Raw genomic sequence first — 26,142 nt, 5'->3', positions numbered from 1 at the left:
GCTAGGATCTCTAAGAAGATGGATGAATAGCTCAGGATGCCATGAGGCCAAGAAGAACCATCTGTCACGGGTGATGAACCACCTAGTAGGGTTCTCTTGGCTGCTAACCTCATGGCAACTTTGTTTCTTCTGCCAAGACCGTTGAGAATGACGCTTTCTTAGTACCATCCTTTTTTCACTTCTCATTCCTTCATGTCAATTGCATTCATACCAAAGGATTATATAGCATTCCATCACTTAGCTACATACATCCTAATTCCTTATCCACACCCCTTTTGGAATTTCAGGTTGTACCCATGCTTAGGTTTTTGGTTCTTGTTTGGTTTTGTTTTTGCCATTATAAGGAATTCTTTAATAGACAACTTTGTTGAAGATTGGGTTATCTCTCTCTCTTGAAATCATTTGAAGAACTTGTGGAGAGTAAGACTAAATCATAAAACTTAACTTGAATATTGAAACTTATCAGTGAACATAGTTGAGGATAAAAGCTGATGTGCTTCTGAGAAGTACAAAATGTTCTACATACAGATTAATAGTGAGAAAAATATGTAATATAAACCCAACCTATATGGTTCTTTATGTTTTGTTTTGTTTGACCTGGGGAAGAGAAATAATTATGTATATTTTCTATATTGCTGTAGAGCAGGGATTCTTAGCTTAGACTCTATGGATAAGCTGTAGGAAGATCTCAAACATCTTAAAATTGTTCACAGAATGATGGTGTGGGTGTATAGACACTCCCATGCATTTATCTGGAAAAAGGGTCATGAGTTTTCGCCCAGTTTTCAATATGTTTATGAACCAAAAACAAATAAATAAACATTGGGGACCAGACCTTTTTGCCAATCCCAAATGATGTGCGATTTTTTTTGAAGGAAACGTACAAGTACCTGGATCATGGATCAGTCACGTGATTGCAGTCCTCTGCCTCCTATTTCCTTTTCACCACCCCCAACCTTTTCTGATTATTAGAATTCTGATCTGAGAAGGCATCTTCTGCTCTTGCAGTTATGTTTGTAGGGAACTCTGAGCCAATAAATCTTTTCTTTGACTAAATTGTTTTTAATACCGAGCAGCTAGAAAAAAGCTGTGAAGGACATGACAGTTTTCGGTCCCATATCTATGTGCAGTAGACTTCACCATCAGAGGAAGCTGGGCAGGTTTTATGGGATGTACCGCAGTGATTAATCTTCATTAGGAGTGTTGCCATGGCCTCGTAAATTAAAATTTATGATGAGGGGAAAAGTCTCTAGTACAACATATTTGAATACCAGAGTGCCAGCGCTTAAGAATAGGTGTAAAGATTTCCGAGAATTTTTTTAATGGTCTCAAACTCATTTTTTATTATTAGCTTAAAATTCTTTAGAAGAAGGTCTAAGCTTATGAATGCAAGAAGGAGAGTTTTATACAAATAGGGGCACAAATTGGACATTCAGGTGCTGAACTCTTGGTAGCTGTCCACCCACAATTTGGCAGCACATCGTAAAAGGACACCCAGAGTTTCTGTATGAGTGAATATTCACCGTTCTCCACCTCTGTCCTCAGCTAGCTTGCAGCTAGGTCAGTCCACAGTTTCACCTGATTCCTTTTCTTTGCATTCTGTGATGGAGAGGGGGAGGGAGGGGGAGGGGGAGAGGGAGAGGGAGGGGGAGAGGGAGAGGGAGAGGGAGAGGGAGAGGGAGAGGGAGAGGGAGAGGGAGAGGGAGAGGGAGAGGGAGAGGGAGAGGGAGAGAGGGAGTCTTTGGAAAGCTACTGCAGTATACAGTAAAGAGGGTGTGCTTTCTTCCTGCAGCAACCTTGTCCTGGTTTTTGTTAGATTTCTGAATGGGCTTCTACAGTGATATTGGTCCTCTATTTCATGTTGTAACACACATAATCACACACACCCTTAATTGTATATGAATAAACGAAACTCAGCCGCTCCGGAAGTTAGGAACTCTGAGACAGGCATCATGATACTTTCTGGCTACACAGTCTCTTTTCCATTGTCAGACTTAGAGAATCCCCGCTGATTTCAGCTGCCATTTTATAACAAATTATTGGAACTGCTTGTCCCAGCGTCCTTGGATGTGTAATGCTCACTCCACTACACAGTGTTTCTGGAAAGCCCTACATATACCAGGGAAAAAGTTGACAGGTTTTCCAAGCAGATCTTTTTTTCTATGGTACCTTGTTCTACAATCATGTCAGGTAGCTCTTGGAACATTCTCGAGGCTTGAATTAGTGGTTCTAAGTGCGTCATCCTTGTAGCCCAGGGAATGTGGTTTCTGTGTTACAGAAGACATTCTGATCTCTTTTTAATTGAAGTTAATTCACACTTTATTTAAAGTATGCTGTATAACAATGCAAGATCTTCCTGTTCATGGCAGGTACTAATGGTTACGTTCTTCTTTGTGTAGTGTATCATCCATCCCATCCCTTGCCAAGTCTGTAAGTCTGTTGGCTAAAACTTCCTTAGGGCCAAACAGAGAATTTTCAAATCAAGTGGAATAAGACCTAGTAGTTTCCTCTACATGGAAAAATAAATCAGTGAATCAGCCTCTCTCCTGTTGCCTTTCTGCATCAACACATGGGAATTTAAACTATGTCTGCTCCTGGTAGGATGGTCTCAGAATCATCTGTAGTACAAAAATAGTTGTTGTAGCAGGTATAAGGTATGAGGTACATGAGGTTCTGTGAACCAGGAGACTGAATGCCTTGCCTACATGTCCCACTGCATAGAGCTTGGATATAGTGGTCTACGTGCCATGTTATCGTAAACTTTGCAGGTAGGAGTTGTGTGAAATGAAATCTGTATTTGAACAAAGGCAGGAGACTTGGCCCCGTGGGACAACTGGCTTTTGGAGTCAGATAAACAGACCTGAATCTTAAGACCTGTATCTTTTCTAAGAATCTTACTTCCTCTATAAGTTGTAGACCACAGACAAGTTACTTAATCTCTCTGAGTGTCAGTTTTCTTCGTCAAATGAAGATAATTCTTATGTTTCAGGGTTATCATGAAGCTCTAATGAAGGTAAAAAGAAAGCAGAGTATGATATATAATAGGATCACTAATTTATGGTAATAATTTTAATTACTAAAAGCAAAACTGTGGTAAGAGTTTTAAAATGAGTTACATATATTTACAAGAATAGAATTTAATGTTCTCTGGGAAATCTGCTTTCCATTTTTTGCCTCATCAGAATCATTCATTAAGCCCCAGATATGCAACATGGCAGGCCCTCTATTCAAAACAGTCTGCAAAAATATCCTACAGACTATGATGAAATGATGAATGTTATAGTGAAAATAATGTCAAGCAATATATCACATTCAGCATGCAGGCAGAGAGTACCTATCACCAAATTGGAATACGGGAAACGCCTTTACCTGTCTGTTCTTCAACAGTCTCATTGTGCAGGCACTCAGTAAGCTCAAAGCTTATTATGTTCCTGGAATAGAGCAATAAAGAAGAGAGACTAGATCCCAGCCCTCATAAAGTTTATACTCTGGTGAGGGAGACAGACCATAAAGAAATAAAAAGTAGAAAAGATATGGTGATAAGGGCCATGAAAATGGTAACTGTAGGTAATGGGAGGAATTGGGAGATTTCACTTTATACCGTGTTTCCCTGAAAATAAGACCTAGCTGGACAATCAGCTCTAATGTGTCTTTTGGAGCAAAAATTAATGTAAGACCTGGTATTATATTATATTATATTATATTATATTATGCTATGCTATGCTATACTATACTGTACTATATTATATTATATTATACCCAGTCTTATATTATAGTAAAATAAGACCAGGTCTTATATTAATTTTTGCTCCAAAAGACACATTAGAGCTGATTGTCTAGCTAGGTCTTATTTTCAGGGAAACATGGTATAAGGTCATTAGGAAAAACCTCCCTGAGGTGAGACCTGAAGAACTATTGAAAGCCTTCTCTTAAATAAATAAGGAATAATTCACCCTAACATTCTAACCATGAATTCGTTTGACATTTATTAAAATTTAAATATTTACCCTAATAGCATAATCATGACTATATGATTATGCAAGTTTCTGCCAGAGACGATTTCTCAGCTGTTTTTCATCCACATCATCCTTCAACCATGTGTCTGTCCTGACAGTGATGCTAGTTGGCTTCATGGAAGGTGATGAGGGTAAGAAACAGCTGCTGTTCTAGTCCACAAAGTGGCAACGCATTGGAAAGGCGTATGCCAGCGTGAAGTTTATGAAAACAGAAGAGTGAAGTTGAGATGGTCTGAGTACTCCAACTGAAGACTGGAAAGTAATTCATGTTTTAAATTAAGGCAGTATGTTGTTCTTTGGGGATAAAAGGAGAAAATGCTAATGTGTTTTTATGCTTAATAATTTAAGTTATAATGTGTGGATGGTATCAACTCTTTTGAACTATGCAAATCTTTTTATTAATAGACTTTTTTTTTTAGCAATTTTAGTTTTCATAGTAAAAATTGAATGAAAAATCGAGTTCCCATATAACCTTTGCCTCCCCTACCCCACACAGCCTTTCCTGTTACTGTTTTGTTACCATTTGTTACACTGAACAACCTACATTGACATGTTTATCACCCAAAGGCCATAGTTTACATTAGGGTTCATTCTTTGTCTTGTACATTTTATGAGTTTTGACAGATGTATAATATGTATCTACCATTACAGTATCATACAGAATAGTTCCAATGCCCTAAAAATCCTCTGTGCTCCACCTAGTCATCCCTCCTTCCTTTTCCTCCCACCCTTTCCTCTCCCTGTCACCCAGCTCCTGGCAAGCACTTATCTTCTTACTTTATCCAAAGTTTTGAGGATGTGATTTAGTCAAAAATCATACAGTATGTAGCCTTTTCAAATTGGCTTCTTTCACTTAGCAGTATGCTTTCAAAATTCGTCTGCCTTTTCATGAACTGAAAGCTCATTTCTTTTTTTATCACTAAGTAATATTTCATTGTATGTATGTGCTACAGTTTGTTTATTCATTCATCTGTTGAAAGACATCTTGGTTGATTCCAAGTTTTGGCAATTATAAATAAAGCTGCTATAAACATTCATGTGCAGGTTTTTGTGTGGACATACGTTTTCAGTTTCTTTGGGTAAATACCAAGGAGTGTGATTTCTGGATTGTATGAAAAGAGTATGTTTAGTTTCGTAAGAAACTGTCAAACTGCCTTCCAAAGTGGCTGTACCGTTTTACATTCTCACCAACAATAAATGAGAGTTCCTATTGCTCCACATCTTGTTAGCATTTGGTGTCAATGTTTTAGATTTTAGCCGTTTTCTAAGAATTTGTATAGTTTAAAGAAAGGTGTTTTTTATTAAAGTACTGTAGTCCCTGACAATCAAATGTTTTGCTTTTGAATTTTTGTTACACATGGTGTGAAATCCTGTCCCCAAAAACATGACATTCCAAGTTAACAGAGCCTTTCCTTATGAATGGGGTTGCCCTTTGAGGAACCTTCTTCCCAGTCTCACAAAGCTAAGGGTTCTTGTCTGACATAAGACAAATAATAATAATAATAATATACTTAATTTAATAAAAACAACAAAGACTGTTGTTGCTGAGACCCTTCACCGATCAGAGACCAAGAAATCCCTCCCTCCTAGAATTTCTGTCCTAGATGCTTATCCCACCAAGGCCTGAACTTTCTAATATCCCTTCTTGACTGCCTTAGTTCCCCAGGAATTCTTTCCATTGGTGGTTCCACATCATTAGGACATGCGCTCAGCAACCAGCCTGGGTTATGATGGTTTTATAGTTCTGTTCTTGGATTACTCTGGTTCAGTAACCTAGTGTGTTTAATGGGTTTTAGATATTTGCCTTAACCTCATCTATCATTTATACCACTTTTTTCTATGAAAAGGTGTTTTGTACCTTAACAACCGACTTAAAAACTTTTGGAACACAAGCATCTTAGGTTAAAAGGCTGTCTTTTACCTTACATGATACAGCCCAATATAACCCAATTAACGTTAACAGAAAAGATATGTTCCAGAACTTTTGTAAAGCCATATTTAATGAGCAGTAGTTGAATCACTGTTAAGTAACTTTTAAAAAGCATCTGTTTAAGCATTAAACAGACCAGTGTGTGGGGAGGGGAATGGAGATATTCTTTACATTGTGAAATGTGTACATTCCTCAGAAGTTACATGTAAAGTTAAAAAAAAGGTTTCATGGTTAGAGCATCTTCCAGCTATACTCAGTTAAACTTGATGCAAGGGATGACAAGAAGATCCAAACGTGATGGACTGGATGCTATAAAATACCTTTGTAATACACCTTTAGGAAACTGAAGATTGTTTTTAATCGCTCAGTTTTACTTTCTCCTACGGCAATTTTATTATGGTTCAGATCCATTGACTAAATTTTATCCCCAAGGTTATTTTGTGTCGCATACCTTGCTGACATCTAAATACTTCTTTTCCTGCTCTGATAACTCAGAGAAGCAATGTTAGTCTGCTAGGGAGTTGTGTGTAGAGAGCCAATAAAAGCCCCAAGAGGACGGGACTTTTTTCCGAAAATGAAGGTGCTTGGCCCTTTGTTTCTGTAAAGGGCTATATAGTAAGTGCTTTACACTTTGAGGGCTACTCAGCTCTGCTTTTGTAGTGGTTAAGCAGCCACAGATAATATAAAAACTGTGGGTGTCTCTGTGTTCCAGTAAAACTTTATGTATAAAATAGGCATCTTGGGAGATTTGACCCTCAAATGGAGTTTGCTGACCAACTCTTGCTTTAATAATAACTTCTTTTTTTAAGTTGGTAATCTATTCTAGAATCTTGTTGAAATCTTTATATAATTTGCAAATTTTACCTTTTAACCTGTTTTAAAAATGGAAACTTCTTTTTGCCTTCTCCAGTCTTTGAGGATTCTCCATTGTATCTGAGATCAAATGAATATGACAGTTTTCAGTCCTCGAAGCATGAGATATAATTTTCAGGAGTCAGAGACTTACCTCATTTAGAGCAGTTAGGGGCTTCATATAATTTCTACCCACTTTAGAAAGTTTCTCTTTTCCTCCATTGTTTATTGTAACCCTTTTAGTCCAAAGATCTTTCTCCTCTAAAGAAGATTAAAGTTAAGGATTTGCCTTTTGACTTTCGTTTTCCATTGATATTAGGTAGTACCTCCTCTTGTGTCAGCAACTTCAATTTCAGTTTCAGCTTTCTTTAGCGTTTTTGATAAGCATTCACTGATTTTACTCTGTCTCGATATTGTATCTGCTGGTGGCACACCATCCTGAGTCAAAGTCAAGGACAGTGTTGGGAAACCAACATTTCTCCTGTTACTGCATGTCTTATGGAACCTGATGTTTTTCTCTGGATCCACAGTGGTTTGGTGACTGGTGTACATACTTCATTGAGGGTTAAGGTTTTGACATGGGTTATACATTTTTAAGAGGACAAGAGTTGTATATTGTTGGCAAATAAAATTAAAATTTCTTTTTTGTTGAATTAACATGCCAAGTTAGGCTCTTTCTACAATGTTTGTATTGCCTCATTTCTTTTTCTGAGTCTGAGGTTATTGGGTACTTCTTCTTTCTAGTATTATTTTCCTTCTGCCATTAATGCTTTTTAAATGTGGCTTTGATCTTTTGGGTTGCTTTGGAATTAATTTCCATTACACTCTTTGGGGAAAAAAGACAGTATGGATATAAATGTCCACCTACGTACTGGCTTGAAGTGAATCATCGATGTTGCAAAGAAGGTAAGAATGTGATCTGACCCATAGGATATAGAGTGGGCCAGTCAGATATTTAGCAGTACAGAAGCTCAGCCCAGTGGGTTTATTCATTATTTATTTAAGAAACATTTATTGAGCCACACCAGGGCAGTGTGGCCACAAAGAAGAATAAGGCAAAGTTTTTGTCCTCAAGGAAACTTGGAATCTAATGGCGGAAGTAGATAAGCAAATGGACAATCTCAGTACAGCATTTCAGATGATGTGATGGAGATGAGCCATAGATGGTGGGCAACTAAGAGGGCACTTTGCCTGGATTGGGATGGTCCAGAAAGGCTTCTCAGAGCTGAGTCAGGTGAAGGAGGGGAATGAATAACGAAGCCTAAATTAAGGTAGTTGCAGAGGCACTAGGAAAATTCGGTGGATTTGAGAGAGATTAGTGAGGAAATAATCGGTTAAACTAAGGATGTGAAAGGGAAGGTTGTTAGAGCATGACTTCCAGGCTTTCAGTGGGAGTGTTAACAGTTCACTCAAAAGAGAAATATGGGAGGAAGAACAGAGTGGGGAAAACGGGTAGTAGTGAGGGGCATGTTGGGTTTGAGGTGCTTTGGGAAATGTGGGTGGAGATATCCAGGAGCTGGTTAAATGCTGACCTGGTGGTGAGGCAAGAAGTCTAGGCTAAAGGCGGGTATTTTTAAAGTCATCAGCATTGTGGAAGGTAGTTGAAACACTGAACTGGATGAGAATGCTCAGAATGAATATGTAAAATGATAATAGGAGAGGGCCAAGGATGGAATCTGGAACTGTTGATATTTAAGTAATGGACTGAGGAAGAGGCAATAAGAAGATACAGTCAAGGAGTGATACTGATCAACCTGTAACTACTTAAAATTTAGATGCTTGCCCATTAGGGCTCATGCGGAAGCTGCAATAATGGTAAAATTTTAACTGTCCACTGACTGGGTGTTAACTCAGCAGAAGTCATATATTTGGAAAACTAAGTTACTGAATGTAGCGATAATGTGACCATTTATGTAATTGTAAGTAACATATGCAAAGGCAAAATTTAGAACAGCGGGAACTTGTGCTATTAAAAGCAGGCTTGGTTAGCAGACAGGAGCTTGTGCTGTCACAGATGGCACTGAGTGCTCGGGGGTGCTCCCAGGGTAAGGGACCTCTGTGACTGTGCTGGAAATCAAATTAGAAGCAACGTCTGTCGAAACGTTCCTTTCTTCATTGCAGTGGTGGTAGTTTTCAGGACTCAGACAACCCCAACAAGGTCATGATTTCTATCATTTAGATGAGTGGACATTTATTGAGTGACTCAGAGATGAAGAAGACGAACATCCCCAGACTTCACAAAGCTAAGGCTTAAGTAGGCAAAAGGATGGGATCTGTGCTGTGATGTCATTCAGAATGAGTGCATGGGAGAGGCACAAACAGTGCATAATGTGTAGTCATACAAGATGGAATCTTTGAGGATGATATTGGTAATATTGGAACTGGGTTGTGAAACAGAAGGAGGGAATTCTAAATGGAGAGCAAAGAAGTTGAGGACCTAGAGCATGTTCAGGGGCCAATAAGTCCAAAAGATCGGTATGTACAGTGAGGAGTAGGTTACAGAGGCAGGCCTGTGCCACGATCACGAGAGTCCTTAAGTAGTATACTAAATAATTCTAGAGGCAGTCACGGAAGTGTTGAGAAGGAATTACAAGAGCAAAGTGTGCTTTACAAAGAATCCTCCTTTCAGCATGTGTAGGGTTGGCAGGAATGGGAGGAATGTTACATGTGAGACATTGAGGTTGTTGACATATGATGTTTCAACAAGAACCTTGATTTAAAAAGACTGGTTTTTAACTTTTTTTCTTGATGGTTAATGGACATGGAAATCATTCTTGTCCTTAGAAGCCTATGTAGAAAACTGAAAAGTAAAACTATCCAAACTCCCACAATTTTCTCCATGTGGTCTACGGAGCACCGTTCTCACGTCTATAACATGACTTACAACCTTTTCAACATCACAGACAACCCTAATGATCCCTATGTTTTAAAAGATTTCTGTCTTTCAAGACAGTTAATACTTAATGTTTCACATTTGTTTTATTAACATAGACATAATTTCCAACCCACTCAACCTTCTGGGGTGTCAAGTATTTACAAAGCTCAGTTAATATAATTCTAGCCAAAAGCAAAGAAATACTAGAATTTAGTCTGTGGTACACAGTTTCAGGTGTTTTGAAATACTGAAAATAACCGATGACCCATCTATCCTGACTTAATTCTCACCTCTCCCCATACGTCTATGGATCCAGAGATCCAGGCTGATGCTTATGTAGTACACGTACTCTCGATGCTTCTGAACTTTGTTGAACTTTGAAGAATAATTGATATACATTTAGCTGCCCCAAACAACTTTTTCCTTCAAATTTAAGTTTCTCTTCTTATTGCAAAGAGCAATACAAGTTTATTACAGAAAAATCAGAAAACACGTATTTCAGCAAAAAGAACATTTAAAAATTTTTTCCAGATCTTTTTCTATGCAAATATACATGTAGCCTTTTTTAAACAAAGATATATACTCTCTTTCTATATTGATTTTATAAGTGTTTTGTGTCAATAAATTCCTGCGATATTATTTTTAATAGCTGCATCTTTTTTTTTTTTTTGATGGATTTTTTATTAAAATTTTTTTGGGTGACAAAGGTTAGTAAAAATACATAGGTTTTAAGAGTACAACCGAGTCAGTTGTACTTCTATCACTGTATATAACAAATTAATCCCTTACGATTGGACATTTGGGTATCCAACTTTCAGAAATCACAAATAGCTTTGCCTTGAATATCCTGTAACTAAATCTTTATACTCCCTAATTATTTCCTGGGGATAAATTCCCAGAGAGAAATTGCTGGGCATGCATACTTGAATGACTTTTGAAAGGTGGTTGTAGTAATTTACATTCCCACCCAGGAGTTTTCATTTTAATTGGGAGTTAAGATGCACGCAGGTGAAAAAAAATCACTTTAGTATTAGAAAGTAGCAAGGCTAGGTACTAAATGACTAATAAACAATTAGAGCTGTAGGAATTCAGAGAAAAGAGATCACTTTTAATAGGAGATGAGGAAATGAAGATGAGTCTTGAAGCAATGGATAACCCAGCTGGAGGGAAGTGCCACGCTTACAGAGGGGCACCCATGGGAACACACAGGAAATGTCTCTGATTTCATGAGTAAAGACCATGTATGCGGAGTGCTGGGCAGAGGGGCCAGGAGGAAGGCCGACCTCCTTGATTTGTTTCTCATACATGTAACACAGACTACACGCTTATTCTGCGTGACTAGGTAACTCCAAGTACCTGACAAAAATAAAATGTTGAAACCAGGAATTCAAACCTACTGTACAGTCATTTCACTTTCTGAGAGAATTTTGAACTTTGGTTTCAGAGAAATCAGAAAGTAAAAAAGTTACATGTATTTTATTTAAAACTCAATTATTAATATATTAAGATTTTAAAACTGAAATCACATTCAAATGTTACATCTTTTTCTTAGTTAACAATGAATAAATTGGCTCAAATGTTTATTTTGGCTATTGTGACAAGCTTTCATATACCCATTTTCACTAAAATTTCAAAGTCATTGCAGTAGAATTTCCCAGTTGTTGGTTCAAGGTACACGTTCCATTGTGATATTTTTCTTTGTGTTTTGTTATGTGATTGGTCCTTCAAATGACACACCATAAATCTCTTTATTATTTGGATTATTGAAAGATTAGAGGCTCTGAATCTTTTGCTTTGATTGTTTTGCTTTTATAGCAATAGGGCTTTTGGTGCTTGAGCCACGCTTTTGCTCTTTTAGTTGTGTTTTTATCAGCCAATGTGTTGTACTCTCTTAATGCTGAGCAGTAGTATGGTCCCTTTGACACTTACCTCATATATTTGAAGAATGTGGAGAGAGTTCAGCACTTTAAGTCACACAGAAGTACTGATATAAAAATAAGGTGTAGAGCTCAGGTTCAAACTCCTGGCCTGTTTCGTAGGCCACTACAAGCTGTCAGTTCCTGTCGTGAGCCTCCTTACCTCCCTCAGATCCGTGGAGCACACTTACTTCATGAAGGGCACTCACTGGGGTTACCGCTGTTTCGCACCTGTGTTTCTGTTTCTTTCTTTCAGCAGACCTTCAGAAGGTTCCCCCGTTTATTTGGGAAACTGCACTAATGATGTGCTGCCTTAAGGCACCAAGAAACTAGAACTCACTGTTACATACAATTAGACTATTAAGCAATAACAGAGAAGTCCCAGTGCTTAAATGGAGCCAGTAAGCTCCTGGTGAACATTAACTAGATGGAGTCAGAAGCCTTCTGCCTAATTAATTCATCAGGATATAAGTAAAATAGAGGCTTCTATACTTTCATGAATTTGATCCCCACCTCCACCTCACCCCCTCAGCTTTGAGGTATAATTGACATGTACCATGTGTAAGTTTAAGGTGTACGTGTTGATTTGATACATATAGTGAAATGATTACCACCTTAATGCTGGCTAACACCATCGCATACTTACCATTTTTGTGTATTTGGTGAGAACATTTAAGATCTACTCTCTTAGCAGCTTTCAAATATATAATATTTTAACTATAGTCACCACACTGTATGTTAGACCCCAGAGCTTATTCATCTTATAAGTGGAAGTTTAGACCTTTTCACCAACAATGGGGAGACCATTTCCTCCACCCCCTCAACCCCTGATAATCACCATTCTATTCTCTGTTGCTATAAATTCAAGCTTTTTCACATACCACATATAAGTGATAACATATAGTGTTTGTCTTTCTCTGTCTGACTTATTTCATTTAGCATAAAACCCTCAAAGACCAATCATTTTGTCACAAATGGCAGGATTTCCTTCTCATGGCTGAATAATATTTGTGCGTGTGTACGCGCGCGTGTGTGTGATATCTTTATCCATTTATCTATTCATGGACATTTAGCTTGTTTCTATATATTGGCTGTCCTGAATAATGCTGCAGTGAACATGGAAGTGCAGACATTTCTTCGGGATCCTGATTTCATTTCCTTTGGGTATATACCCAGAAGTGGGATTATATGATAGTTCTATTTATAATTTTTTGAAGAACTTCCATATTGTTTTCAGTAGTGGTTGTGCCAATTTACAATCCCACCAACTGCACGAGGGTTCCCTTTCTCCACAGCCTCACCAGCATTTATCTCTTGTCTTGTTGATGACAGCCATGCTAACAGGAGTGAGGTGATATCTCATTGTGGCTTTGATTTGCATTTCCCTGGTGATTAATAATATCGAGCATCTTTTCATATACCTGTTGGCCATCTGTATGTCGTCTTTGGAAAAATGTCTATTCAGTTTCTCCGCCTGTTTTTAAATCAGATTGTTTGATTTTTTGCTATTGAGTTATATAACTTCCTTAAATATTTTGGATATTAACCCCTTATCAGATGTGTGGTTAACAAATGTTTCCTTCCATTCTATAGGTTGCCTTTTCATTTTGTTGATTGTTTCTTTTGTTGTGCAGAAGCTTTGTAGTTTCATGTAGACACTTATTTTTGCTTTTGTTGCTTATGCTTTTGTTATCATATCCAAAAAAATAATTGCCAAGACCCATGTCAAGGAGTTTTGTCACTGTTTTCTTGTAGGAGTTTTAACGGTTTCAGGTCTTATGTTTCAGTGTTCAATCCATTTCAAGTTCATTTATGTGAATGATGTCAGACAGGAGTCCAATTTTATTCTTCTGCATATGGTTATCTAGTTTTTCTAATACTATTTATTGAAGAGACTGTCTTTTTCCCCATTGAGTATTCTTGGCTCTCTTGTCAAATACTAGTTGACTGTATATGTGAGAGTTTATTTCTGGGCTCTCAATTCTGTTCTGTTGGCCTATGTGTCTGTTTTTATACCCATACTGTATTATTTTTTATTAATAAAGCTCTGTAATGTAATTTGAAATCTGAATGTGTGATTCCTTCAGCTTTGTTCTTTCTCAGGATCACTTTGGCTATATAGGGTCTTTTGTGGTTCCATACAAATTTCAGGATTTTTAGAAGTATTTCTCTGCAAATGTCATCAGAACTTGATAGAGATTACATTGAATCTATAGATGGCTTTGGGTGGTATGGCCATTTTAACAATATTAATTCTTCTGCTCCATGAACACTGCATGTCTTCCCATTTATTCGTGTCTTCTTCGGTTTCTTTCATCAAAGCATTATAGTTTTCAGTGTATAGATCTTTCACCTCCTTGGTTACATTTATTTCTAAGAATTTCGTTGTTTTTGATGCTTTGTGAATGGGATACTTTATTTCTTTTTCAGGTAATTCACTATTAGTATATAGAAGCACTACTGGTTTATATAGCCTGGAACTTTACTGTATTCACTGATTAGTTCTAACAGATTTGGTAGTCTTTAGGATTTTCTGTATAGAAGGTCATATCGTCTACAAACAATGACAGTTTTACTTCTTCCTTTCTGATGTAGATACCTTTTATTTCTTTTTCTTGCCTAATTCTCTTGCTGGGAAGTCCAGTACAATGTTGAATGGGAGTGGTGAGACTGGGTGGGTATCCTTGTCTTGTTCCTGATCTTAGAGGAAAAGCTTTCAACCATTTACCATTGAGTATGATATTAATTGTAGGCTTGTCATATAGGGCTTTTATTATGTTGAGGTACATTCAATAAATACCCAATTTATTGATTTTTATCATAAATGTATGTTGAACTTTATCAAGTGGTTTTTCTGCATCTATTGCTATGATCATGTGATTTTCAACTTTCATTCTATTAATGTGAATCACATTTATTGATTTGGGTGTGTTGAACCATGCTTGCATCCCAGGGATAAATCCTACTTGATCATAGTGTATGATCCTTTTAATGTGCTATTGAATTTAGCTTGCTAGTACTTTGTTGAGAATTTTTACATCTATATTCATCAGGGATATTGACCTGTAGTTTTCTTGTAGTACCCTTACCTGGCTTTGGTATTAGGGTAATGGTGGCCTTGGAAAATGAGTTTGGCAATGTTTTTTGGATGAGTTTAAGGATTGGTGTTAATTCTCCTTTAAATGTTTGGTAGAATTCCCCAGTGAATTCAACTCCCCAGTGAAGCTATCTGGTCTTGGACTTTTGTTTGTTGGGAGATTTTGATTACTGATTCAATGTTCTTATTTGTTATGAATCTCTTCAGATTGTCTATTTCTTCATAATTCAGTCTTTGTAGGTTGTAAGTTTCTAGGCATTCATTCATTTTTTCTTGCTTATGCAATTTGTTGGCATATAATTTTTTGTAGTAGTTTTTATAATTCTTTGTATTTTTGTGTAATCAGTTGTAATGTTTCCTCTTTCATTTCTGATTTTATTTGCGTTTTATTATCCTTTTTTATGGCTAGCTAAAGGTTTGTCAACTTTTTTATCTTTTCAAAAAACTAGTTTTAGTTTTGTTGATCTTTTCTATTTTTTGTTCTGGTCTCTATTTCATTTATTTCCTTTCTGATCTTTGTCATTTACTTCCTTCTGCTAATTTTGGGCTTAGTTTATTCTTTTTTAATTCCTTGAGGTGTAAAGTGAGGGTATTTATTTGAGATCTTTCTTTTTTCTTACTGTAGTTATTTATCACTATAAATGTCCCTCTTAGAACTGCTTTTGCTGCATACCATATATTTTGGTATATTCTATTTCTTTTATTTTTTGTTTCAAGATAGTTTTTTATTTACCTTTTGATTCCATCTGAATCCATTGGTTGTTGAGGACTGTGTTGTTTAATTTCCACATGTTTGTGAATTTTGCAATTTATTTGTATTAATTTCTAGTTTCATACCATTGTGGTCAGAAAAGATACTTGGTATGATTTTAGTCTTCAATTTGCTAACACACGTTTTGTAACTTATCATATGCTCTATCATGAAGAATGTTTCATGTGAACCTGTGAAGAATATTTATTCTGTTACTCTTCAGTGGAATGTTCTGCCTATATCTATACTTCTTGCTCCCTCTTGAGGAAGAATTTTAAGCTCCTATGCCTTCTCTCAATCCTGCAACACACAAGGCTAGATTGTGTGTTGACCCACTTCCCTTTTGCTTTCTCAGGGGTGGCCCTAAAGCTGAAGTTTATGATCTCTCCCTGGTTCATAGATTTAGGTTGGCTATCTGCACATGTTCACCAGCCGTCTGGCAAAGCTCACTCTCACTGCTGCTCTTGGGAAGGAGCTGGCCACAGGATGGGGGTGTGTGTGGGTGAGGCATGCAGAGTGCTGGGGGTACCCATGGGCCAATAGGAGGGATCCACAGGTGAGGCATTTCCAGTGGTTCATGGACGAGCTTCTTGTTGGAATAGATGATGCAGTTAGTAGGATCCGCACCCTTTTAATTCCCTCAGAGTTCTAGCTCCTGTTCTCCTAGCCTCTTCTTAACCCCCAGTCATGCAGCTCAGGATTTAGTGTTCTGGATGGGGTGAGGGAGAATTGGGCCTCTTTAGCAACATCCCATACAGCTAGGAAGCCGGGCACTCACTCACATGCTCTCACTTTCCTCCATGAGAAAAATCACAGGCAGAGAACATCTCTCTTGGCCCTGAGCTGTGCTACCTTGGGGGAGGCTGATGTGTGTAAAGTCCAACTGTTCCAAACTCTCTCCAGTGAATCCAAATTCATAGTTTTTGCTCCAGTTGTGTTGGAACTTCTCCCCTGGAAACTAGGACTCCCACAAAGCTCTCCTGTCTCTAAGTGACTATCTAAGGCAGCACTCCCCACAGCCAAGAGGGGCTGCATCTGGTTCATGGGACATGGCGGGGCTCACAGCCAGGACCCAGGTCTGCCTGCTTATCATCCAACACATAGTTGGGTAAGACTCCTCCCAGGTCCCTGGGCGTATAGTGCTACATCCCACAGCTCCCACGAGAGCACTGTTGTCTGTGGGTGGATGCCAGATTGTTGTCGGGAGGGGAAGTGAACAAAGAATGCATTATTCAGCCATATCACTGTCCAATGCCACACCGTTTGGAAGCGGTCTTTCTGAAGAGACCAGATTGTGACCATATTTTGCTCTCTGCTTACTGAGTGTTCTCTAATGCATTACATTATCCTCCCTTGGGGTGAATTACATGTAGAATATCTATATTATTGTTTAATAATTTAATATAAAAATTACCACTTACTTGCTGTGGAAAGTAGTATAAAATATCTTTCTTGAATTTGAACTGGTCCACAAAGGAGCAAAGCGGCTAATCATGAAAATATTTGGGCTGTGTAAATTTCTCATCTTTCTTTTATTATCCAAACCAGCTATTTCCTGCAGGGAATATAATGTGCAGGAGCACATTAATAAAAGATGCATTAGTAAAGCCCACTAATTAGGCTACTTCTGATGAGCTGCTCTGACATGCACTTGAAGTACAGGCAGGGTAAAAATAAGTATTATCTTATACCAAATAAATCACAGCACTCTAGCCCAATGGAATTGGCACAGAACTGGCCATACTCAAGCAGATTAGGACTCAATACTTTTTATGAGGCCCCTTTGCACTAAGAATTATTTCTTTGCCAACTGAATTCCCATCATAGGGAACACTTTCGTATCCATCTTTCCAGGCACTATTTAAAAATGCAGTTATTTGTGGCTTTAAATAACCTCATAGTGTTGACTAGTAGTTTGTCTTTCCTCCGATGGTGAGAGTATGGCTGCTGAGTAAGGGCGTTGGGCATTTCTGGGAGGTAAATGGGAAAGTTATTTAGTTTTGCTTCAGGCTGGTCATAAATGTATATGCTGATTAGGCACATTCACTTTGCTATCCAAGCTCTCTTCTTAAGGAGTAATAGAGTCCATTGAAACTTGAGCAGTTCTCTTTGGGACTACATCGTATGCTTGGACTGTAATGTAAGTTCTATGATGATTTTTTTTGCTCTTATAAAACATCAACGTAAGCACTTATTTGAAAGGAAGTTGTTTATAGGCAGCAAGGAAACTACCATGGATTTAGCACTGCTATGTTCTTGTACTTACGTAATTTTATTTAATTCTTATAGCAGTTCTGCTAAGTAAATTATGTAATCCTCATCTTCACAGATAAGGAATCTAAGACTTAGACGTATTATAATAGTTGGTTGGCCAGGCTCTGACTGTGTTGATGCCTAACCAATGCTCTTTCACAGCTAGTTTTGTCCTCCAAATGTTGACTAAAGCGAGTAAACTCAAATTGCTTTCAGTAGCCTGGCTTTGAGCTGAATTTAGTCATCTAGATCTGGGTGTGAACCCCGAGTGTAAAATCTGGATCCAGTCATTTAACCTCTCTTAACCTCACTGTAGAATGAGGCTAATACTTCACACACCAAGGATTTTCATGAAGATAAATGATGTAACCTGCGTAAAGGATGCAGCACAGTGCCAGACCCTTAGTAAACCCATACTGAATCGTTGTTACTGCCATTGCTAATAGATGGGTTCTTTAGTTTTTAATTTTGTATCCAATAATTGGGTCATCTTTGAACATGATGACAGTATCTCAAAATTTTTTGAGGAGGTTTTGCCTTTTTTATTTTTAATGTATCAAATGATTGCCTCTATCTTCAGAAGTTAGCTTTATTTTTAAGGTTTGTGCCTCAGGGTGTGTGCAGAATGCAGTAATAATGTTTATGATTTCTCAAGACTGTGTAGGACTTAAGAGACCAATTTTAAATGGGAAAATTTATTTGGTGTCCTAAATAATTTGTAATTTAATGTTTTAGGTTCTGTTTTCTTTGTGATCTATATGTCACCACTTCATGCAGAGATATTAGAATTAGCACCTGGTATCCTGATAATCTGTTAGCCCACAGACTGCTACCTACCGGGTAACCCAACCTTAAATAGAGATGGTTTGATGAGGCAGGACAAGCACAGATTGGAGCTGGTCTGGAGCCAGACTATGTACCTCTCAGTGTTTTCAGATTGTGGATAATACATCCCCAGTTTCCTAGAATTGTGAGAATTGGAAAAGACAGTGTGTGCAGACTACCGTGTACAGTGCCCAGTGCGTGAGAGACAGGCCTTCTCTTCCCATCCATTAAATGGGAGGTACTTATGACACAGATATCCTGAAGTTATAGTTTCTTTCCCTCTTAAATAATAATAATAATAATAATAATAATAATAATATTACTTTACCAACTATTACTGGTAATTTTATTCTATTTTGAGTGTTTGGTTTCATAATAATGAATTTAATTATTTATGAAGTAAATCATTGGCTTTGTTCTCAGCAGTGTTACCAAGAAGAAGCAGGGCATGAGGAAAAGGAACAACAGTCAAGTGGAAGACACGGGACCCACAAGTCGTAACAGGAAGAAGGCCAAGTGGGAAACCTTAGAGCCTTTGGATACGGGCCTGTCTTTAGCAGAGGATGAAGAGCTGGTGTTACATCTGCTCAAAAGTCAAAGCTAAATACTTCCTGCTCTTGTCTTCTCCTTAAAACCTCTGGTCATAATTACATGGGCAAGTTGGGGAACTTAGATAACGTGAGTCCCGTGCCCAAAGGACCCATTCTCCAGACAGAAGTGACCATATCCTAATCCCCTTTCACAAGCGGTGCCTATGCCTTCCCACAGCAAACAAGGTGAGGGTGGATCATAACATTTTTTGATCCCATTTTCCAGCATGTGCTCTGTTAGATTTTATCCATGGGTTCCTATATCTTGTGATTGAAAATGCCTCCTTTGTTTTAATGGCACATTCTGGAGAGCCTGTTTCATTGTTAGGAATTCTTGTGTTGTTTATCTTACAGAAGTGTCTATGTACTGTTAAATAAAATTGCTCATAATTTTGGTTATTTAATACGTTTAAGGATACAGAATATGATGGACCAGCCCTAAGAAAGAATGAGTATTTTTGAATTGAGATGATCAATAATAAACGTATTTCCTATAAAATTATTGGTTTCATTGTGTCCAATAATAAGAGAACACTCTCAAGGGAAGGTTCTTAAGATTAAATGTTTGGCCAAATCCTGAAACAGTGAATTTCCCATATTCTTAAATTAGCCTTCTCATTTAACTTACACTGGTAGATTTGCTAGCTATCATTTATAAAATCGATAGAAAACCTGAATCGTAAACTTGGTGATCTAAAACCTGATCTCTTAGCACCTAGTAGTTTGTAGGTCTTGCAGGTGCCTTAGCCCCTGTCTCCAGCAAATGGAAACCACCTCTGAGACCTTTGGGAGAATAAGATCAACACACTGAGATGAACAGAGTGAAGAGATGGAGAGAGGCCTGAGGGCATTGTTTGAGCCCCTGGGCTTCAATTGAATCTACTCCTGGTACTTCCCAGTGAGGTCATGGGTTGGTAACTTTCCTTTTTGCATAAACTACTTTGAGTTATTTTCTGTCCCTGGAACTGAATGGATCCTGACTTTAATACCAGGGGTGCCAAAATTGTATACAAGTGGACACTTTGGTCAGTGTTGCTCAAGCAGTCGTTTACCATAATCAGAAGTGTCTGGATGCTGGTGGTAACCAGTTTGAGCATCTTTTATAATTGCAGAAATCAAATGTGACTTGTATTCATATTTTGTTATCATTTTAATACAGCTTTTTCTTAAAATGTGTATACATTTTTTTTGGCACCCCCTGTATATACGTTGTAGGGGACTTTAGTTTTCTGATTTTAAAAGCTAATTAGAACATCAAAATAGTGTTGATAGAAAGCTTGGGTAACAATGCATGGTAGATGATATTCTTGTTTAGCAAATATTCACTCCAGCCCCCTCCCTCCCTCTGGGAAGCATATTTTTTCCATGCCACTGATATTGGACTTGGCCACCTAACTTACTTTAGCCCTTGGGATGTGGTAGAAGTGACTGTTCCAGTTTAAGCAGAGGCTTTAAGATGCATTACTGTTTCCATCAGCCCTCTTACAGTCCTACCTTCCATCTTGAGACCAGCATGGACCAAAGAGAGGCCACTGCTTTAGTCTGTGCACAAGGTGAGAAGACATTGACAGAAACCTGCAGCTACCACAGTCACCTCTCCAACCTGTGGAGCAAGAAATCCACTGAGACTTGGGGCGTTATCACAGAAAAAACAGATTAGTACACTAGGTGAGAGAAACACATATAACCAGCAACCAAGAGGATTCATTCATTCAGTAAATGTTAATTAATTCAGAAACTGCCATATACCAAGCCCTGTACTTTTGACAAATACAAACAGTTGCCTCCCCTGCTACCATATAATAGAGGAAAGAGGAAAACAAATTCATAATTTTAGTGCATTATGGAAAGAAGAGGAGGAAAGAAGAAGATTATCTGAGTGAGAAGGCTGTTGCTGGAATGTAGGAAGGAGGGAGGACATAGGTAGCTGCTTGGCCTGGGACCCAGAGACGAATTCTTGCCTGATGCGTATCTGAGGCTGAGAGGCCATTCATGAGACTCACTCATGTAAGATGATCCCGAATATCCCCTCCGTCTCTGGGAGCAGATGCCCCCGGCAGCGGAACCCTTTGGGGGACTGCCATCTCATAAGCTTAACACAGCGTTTCCAATTTGTTTGGTGCTATAAAGAATGGATAAGTTTAATTAAATGTAATTAATTTTGTTACCGCATTTGTAATACCCTGAACATGGAAAGTCACCTCCATGACTGTTGGAGTCTGCGAGAGGACGCAGGCGTTCCTGGAAGTGTAGGGAGTAAGGGAAGGATGGGAGGTGGTGGTAGAGGGGAAAGAGCCTACAACTGAGATTTGAAAACCCTATTTCATATTTTTTAGGATTGTTTTAACTAGATGTGTGATCATAGTCTGATTTTCTTCCACAGCCTCTGCTGATCAGACAGCCCAGGGCAGACGTGTTTTACACCATATTACCCAGTGCCTGCTGAATCAGGACTTGGCAGCTAACCTAAAGGCCAACCATTAGCCTTTGAGAGAAGCTGGTGCAAAAAGCCCTGCCCAAACAGGAACAAATTGGGCAAATAATGTTTTTATTCTCAGAAACTGAAATTTAGGTAGTCAGCAAAATAAGGTTATGAGACAGACCAGGGAGCACGTGATAGGCAAAAAGTGAGCTCAGATTGAGAGTTAGACAAAGCTGTAAGTGAACAAAACTCGGGCAAACAGGTACAAGAGTAAATGGTGCGGGATCCAGTGAGGTAAATATATTGGAGGAATGAATCTGGGCCGGAACAGCAAAGACCTGCAGATGCCCCTTGCTGAGGTCTCAGACACACTGACCCTCCTGTCAGTCCTGTCTCCAGGAGGCTTCCCTTCTGCAGGGTCCTGTGCTTAGGCTTCTGTGCAAGTCAGTTTCCACCGCCTGAGGTGTAAGGCCCTGTTGTCTGAGCTAGCCTGGGTGAATCCTTGGGTTTTCTGCACCCAAAAAAGCTTCAGTGAAACGCAGAGTACACCAGGGGATCTAAGAGTGCTAATCCCAAATGGGTAGATCTAAGGTGGGGCCTGGGATTCTGCATTTCTTACAGGCTCCCAGGTGATCGCCTGCTGCTGGCCCCTGGCCATATTTAAGTAGCGAGGCACTAATGGAATTCAGAGAGTTATTAAAATCATTATTCACAGATAGGGATTCTGTCATGATCCCAGCAGGAAACAGATGGTGCACACAAATTGGAATCATTCTAAGGGGATTTAATAGGATTATTTACATCGGCCAGGGCAGGGTAAGAAAACCACAAAGGTCTATCTGTCACTAGTTACCCTAAAAGGATGAGGTGAGAGGGAAGGAGAGACTACCAATTTTTGACCTTCAGTTGACGTGCAGCCAGCCTGAGGTGACCCGTAGGGAACCATCCTAGAGAATAAAGTTGGTGACCTCACTCTCCTGCTGCTCTAGACTACCACCAATGGTCCCTGGTGGCCCCAACCAGCCGGAATGCAAGCTGCCAATTGATGTAATCTGTACAGTCTCCCCGGACGCAGGAAGGTAGAGAAGTGCAAAGGGTTAACAGAAAACATTGGGATAGAGATTGTGGGTGGAGAGGAGAGGCCCTCAGACTTTATTCTTTCGACACCTACTGTGTACCAGGTTCTAGTACTTAGTTCTAAGTACTAGACACACAGCAAGGATGAACAACCAGGAAAGCAGCAGGTAAAGCACTGCCAGGCAGGGATAAATATGAAGAAAAGTAAAACAGGGAGAGGGGATAGAGCACAGAGGGCAGGGGAGCAGGGACTATTTTGGTGAAGGCCAGAAAGACCGCTGATTGGTACGAAGTCTGAAGGAACAGGGCCCACTTCCCAAGCGCCTTAGCAAGATGCAAATGGAGAAAACTGTCCAATCATATGCACTGGTCCCACGAGGAAATTCATGACCCCTGTCCTCTAGTGGGTCTTCAGTGCAGCTTTCCTAATGTTCTTCTGTCTCCTACTCTCCCAGACAACATCACACACTGTCCTCTCATCTTAAATCTCCAAAACCTCTTCCCCTTCTTCACTCTTTCCTGGCTGATGACCTTTCGATTTTACTGAGAAAATAAAAAGAATCAGAAGAGACCTTCCCCAAGCTCCTGCACCACACCCAGCCACCTTGCAGCCTCTGTGCCCTCACATTTCCTCCTGCTGCCGGAGAGGAACCGGCTGCCATCTTGCCTAAGGCCAGCCCATCATCTCCTCCTGCCCTCTCTCTACAGTATTATCAGTTCTCTCTCCCTGCTGGGTTATTCCCATCAGTGAACAAATGTGCTGTAAAGTCTCCCATCTTAAAACCTTAGCATGCCCACCCCCTCATTTCTCTTTTTCCCTTTACAGTATAACTCTGCAAAGAGTTCTCTCCATTCCCTGTCCATACTTTCTGCTTTCCCAGTCCTTTTCTTAGATGCTTTATTGAGGTATAATTGGTATTGAGTAAACTACATGTTTAACGTATACAATTTGACAAGTGCTGACATGCATACATCCATGAAACATCACAATCATCGATAAAGAACACATCCATTAGCCCTAGAAGTTTCCTCATGTTGCCTTGTAACCCCTCCTCCCTTCCAGCCCACCCCTCCCGTAGAATTTTACATATAAGTGAGATGATACAGTATGTAGTTATTTTTATCTGGCTCCTTGCACTCAGCATCATTATCTTGAGATTCATCCATGTTGCAGCATGTATCAATAGTTAACTTCTTTTTATTGCTGAGTGGTAATCCATTGTATGAATCATACCACAATTTGTTCATCCATTCACTATTAACCAACAGGTAAAAACAAACAAAACAAAAACCTTCCCATATTTGGCAATTACAATAAAACTGCTATTCACCTTTCTATTAAGTCTTTGTATGGTCATATGTTTTCATTTCTCTTAAGTAAATACCTGTGAGTGGGAATAGCTGACTCATATGGTAGTTGTCTGTTTAACTTTTTAAGAAACTGCCAAATGGTCTTTCAAAGTGGCTGTACTATTTTACATTTCCACCAATAGTGTAGGAGAGTTCCAGCTTTATGCCCTCAGCAACACTTGATGTTTGTTTATTTCATTTTTTTAACTGAAATATAATTGACATAGAACATTAGTTTCAGGTGTACAACATAATGATTTGACATTTGGATACATTGGGAAATAAATAATCACTACAATAAGTCTAGTTAACATAGCTCAAAAGTTTTTTTTCTTGTGATGAGAACTTTTAAGATCTACTCTTTTAGCAACTTTCAAATGTGCGATACAGTATTATTAACTAAAATCACTATGCTGTACATTACATACCCAGAGCTTGTTTATTTTTTAAATGGAAGTTTGTACCTATTGACCCCTTCATTTATCCCACACCTTCTACCTCCTGCCTCTGGCAACAGCCAATCTGTGTTGTGTATCTCTGAGATCACTTTCTTTTGTTACTTTTTTTTTTAATTTTAGCCATTTTAATTGGTGTGTAATGGTATCTCATTGTGATTTTAATTTACAAAGATGTTGCATTTCTTTTCATTTACTTATTTGTCATCCATATATTGTCTTTGGTGAAGTCTCTGTTTAGATAGTTTGTCCATTTTTAAAAGTGTGGTTGCTTGTTTTCTTATTGACATTTACAAATTCTTCTGATATTCCGGATACAAGTCCTTTATCAGATACATGGTTTGCAAATATCTTCTCCCAGTCTGTGGCATGTTTCTTTGTTCACCTGTCTCCTGATTGTCTTTTGAAGACTAAACCTTTCATTTTGATGATGTTCAATTAATTTTTTTCTTTTATTGATTTTTCTTTTTATTGATGTCTAAGAAATTTTTGCCTATCCCAAAGTCACAAAGGTTTTCTCCTATGTTTCCCTCAATGTTTTATAGTTTTAGGTTTTTCATTCAGATTATGCTCCATTTTTAATTAATCCTTGTATATGATACAAGTTGTGTATTGAACTTCCATTTCTTTGCATATTAATATCCACTTAATCCAACAACATTTGTTGAAAAGACTATTCTTTTTCTACTGAATTGACTTCAGGTTTTTAAAAACACAGAACCACTAAAATCTCTTACGACATTCAACCAAGGCACCAGCTTCTGTCAGATGCCTCTTCCTTACGTTGTTTGATCAGCCTAGTATTAAAAAAATGAAAGCAGAAAAAGAAATGCATATCTCCAAATATCCAGAGGACATAAACAGAGCCTTCCTGGATTTTATCAGGCAATCAGACTGAGAAGGCTATTGTACGTCAGTGGTTCTCAAAGTGTGGTCCCCGGAACCAGCAGCATCAGCATCACTTGGATCTTGTTAGAAATGCAGATTCTGAGCCCCACCCTACTCTAGACCTACTGAAATCAGAAACTCTGGGCTTGGGTTCCAGCAACATGTGGGGTTTTTAGGTGGAGTTTTTGTTTTTGTTTTGGAGGCATATATACACTTAAAAAAACCCCACATTAAATAGCTTTATTAAAATATAATTCATGTACCATACAATTGACCCATTTGAAGGATATAGTTCAGTGGTTTTTACTGTATTCACAGATTTGTGCAACCGTCACAATTTTAAAACATTAACTCAGAAAGAACCTGTACTCCTCAGCTATCACCCCCCATCTCCCAAGCCCTACACAACCACTAATCTACTTTCTATCTGTATAGATTTGCCTGTTCATATCAATGGAAGCATACAATATGTAGCCTTTTTTTGTCTGGCTTCTTTCACTTAGCACAGTGTTTTCAAGTTCCATCCATGTTGTAGCACGTATCAGCACTTCCTTCTTATGGTGAAATAATATTCCATTATATGGATATTACTGAGCTGATAGACGTATAGGTTATTTCCGCTTTTTGGCTACTGTGAATAGTGCTGCTATGAACATTCCTGTGCAAATACGCATACGTATTTTTATTATACAAGCCCTTCAGTTGATTCCAGTGCATGTTAACAGTCAGAACTACTGTTGTAGATGGAGGCAGGGTACAAGGGCCAATGGAAGATAGGCTTGTTGTTGTTTTTTTTTCAATAAATAGAAAGCACCATTTATCTTTTAGGTCATAAGTCAAGGAAC

At 38.5% G+C, this 26,142-nt stretch overlaps 1 protein-coding gene across 2 annotated transcripts in view; it reads left to right on the top strand.

Moving 5' to 3' along the window:
- The window catches only part of DDX10 (DEAD-box helicase 10), a 289,111-nt gene extending 269,507 nt beyond the window's left edge, over positions 1–19,604 (top strand). The window contains exon 18 of one of the 2 annotated variants that reach the window (XM_019714905.2): positions 18,942–19,604. In XM_019714905.2, coding sequence (XP_019570464.2) covers positions 18,942–19,119 — 178 coding nt within the window. In that variant the 3' untranslated portion in view covers positions 19,120–19,604. Of the gene's footprint in view, positions 1–18,938 lie in introns of both variants that reach the window. The other variant, XM_019714904.2, reaches the window with a different exon arrangement.
- The last annotated feature ends 6,538 nt before the right edge of the window (positions 19,605–26,142 follow it).

The sequence above is a fragment of the Rhinolophus sinicus genome, linkage group LG06, assembly GCF_036562045.2.
Source record: "Rhinolophus sinicus isolate RSC01 linkage group LG06, ASM3656204v1, whole genome shotgun sequence".
NCBI classification, from domain to species: domain Eukaryota; kingdom Metazoa; phylum Chordata; class Mammalia; order Chiroptera; family Rhinolophidae; genus Rhinolophus; species Rhinolophus sinicus.
Note: the sequence above shows the minus strand (reverse complement) of the source record. Positions and strands in the feature narration are given on the sequence as shown.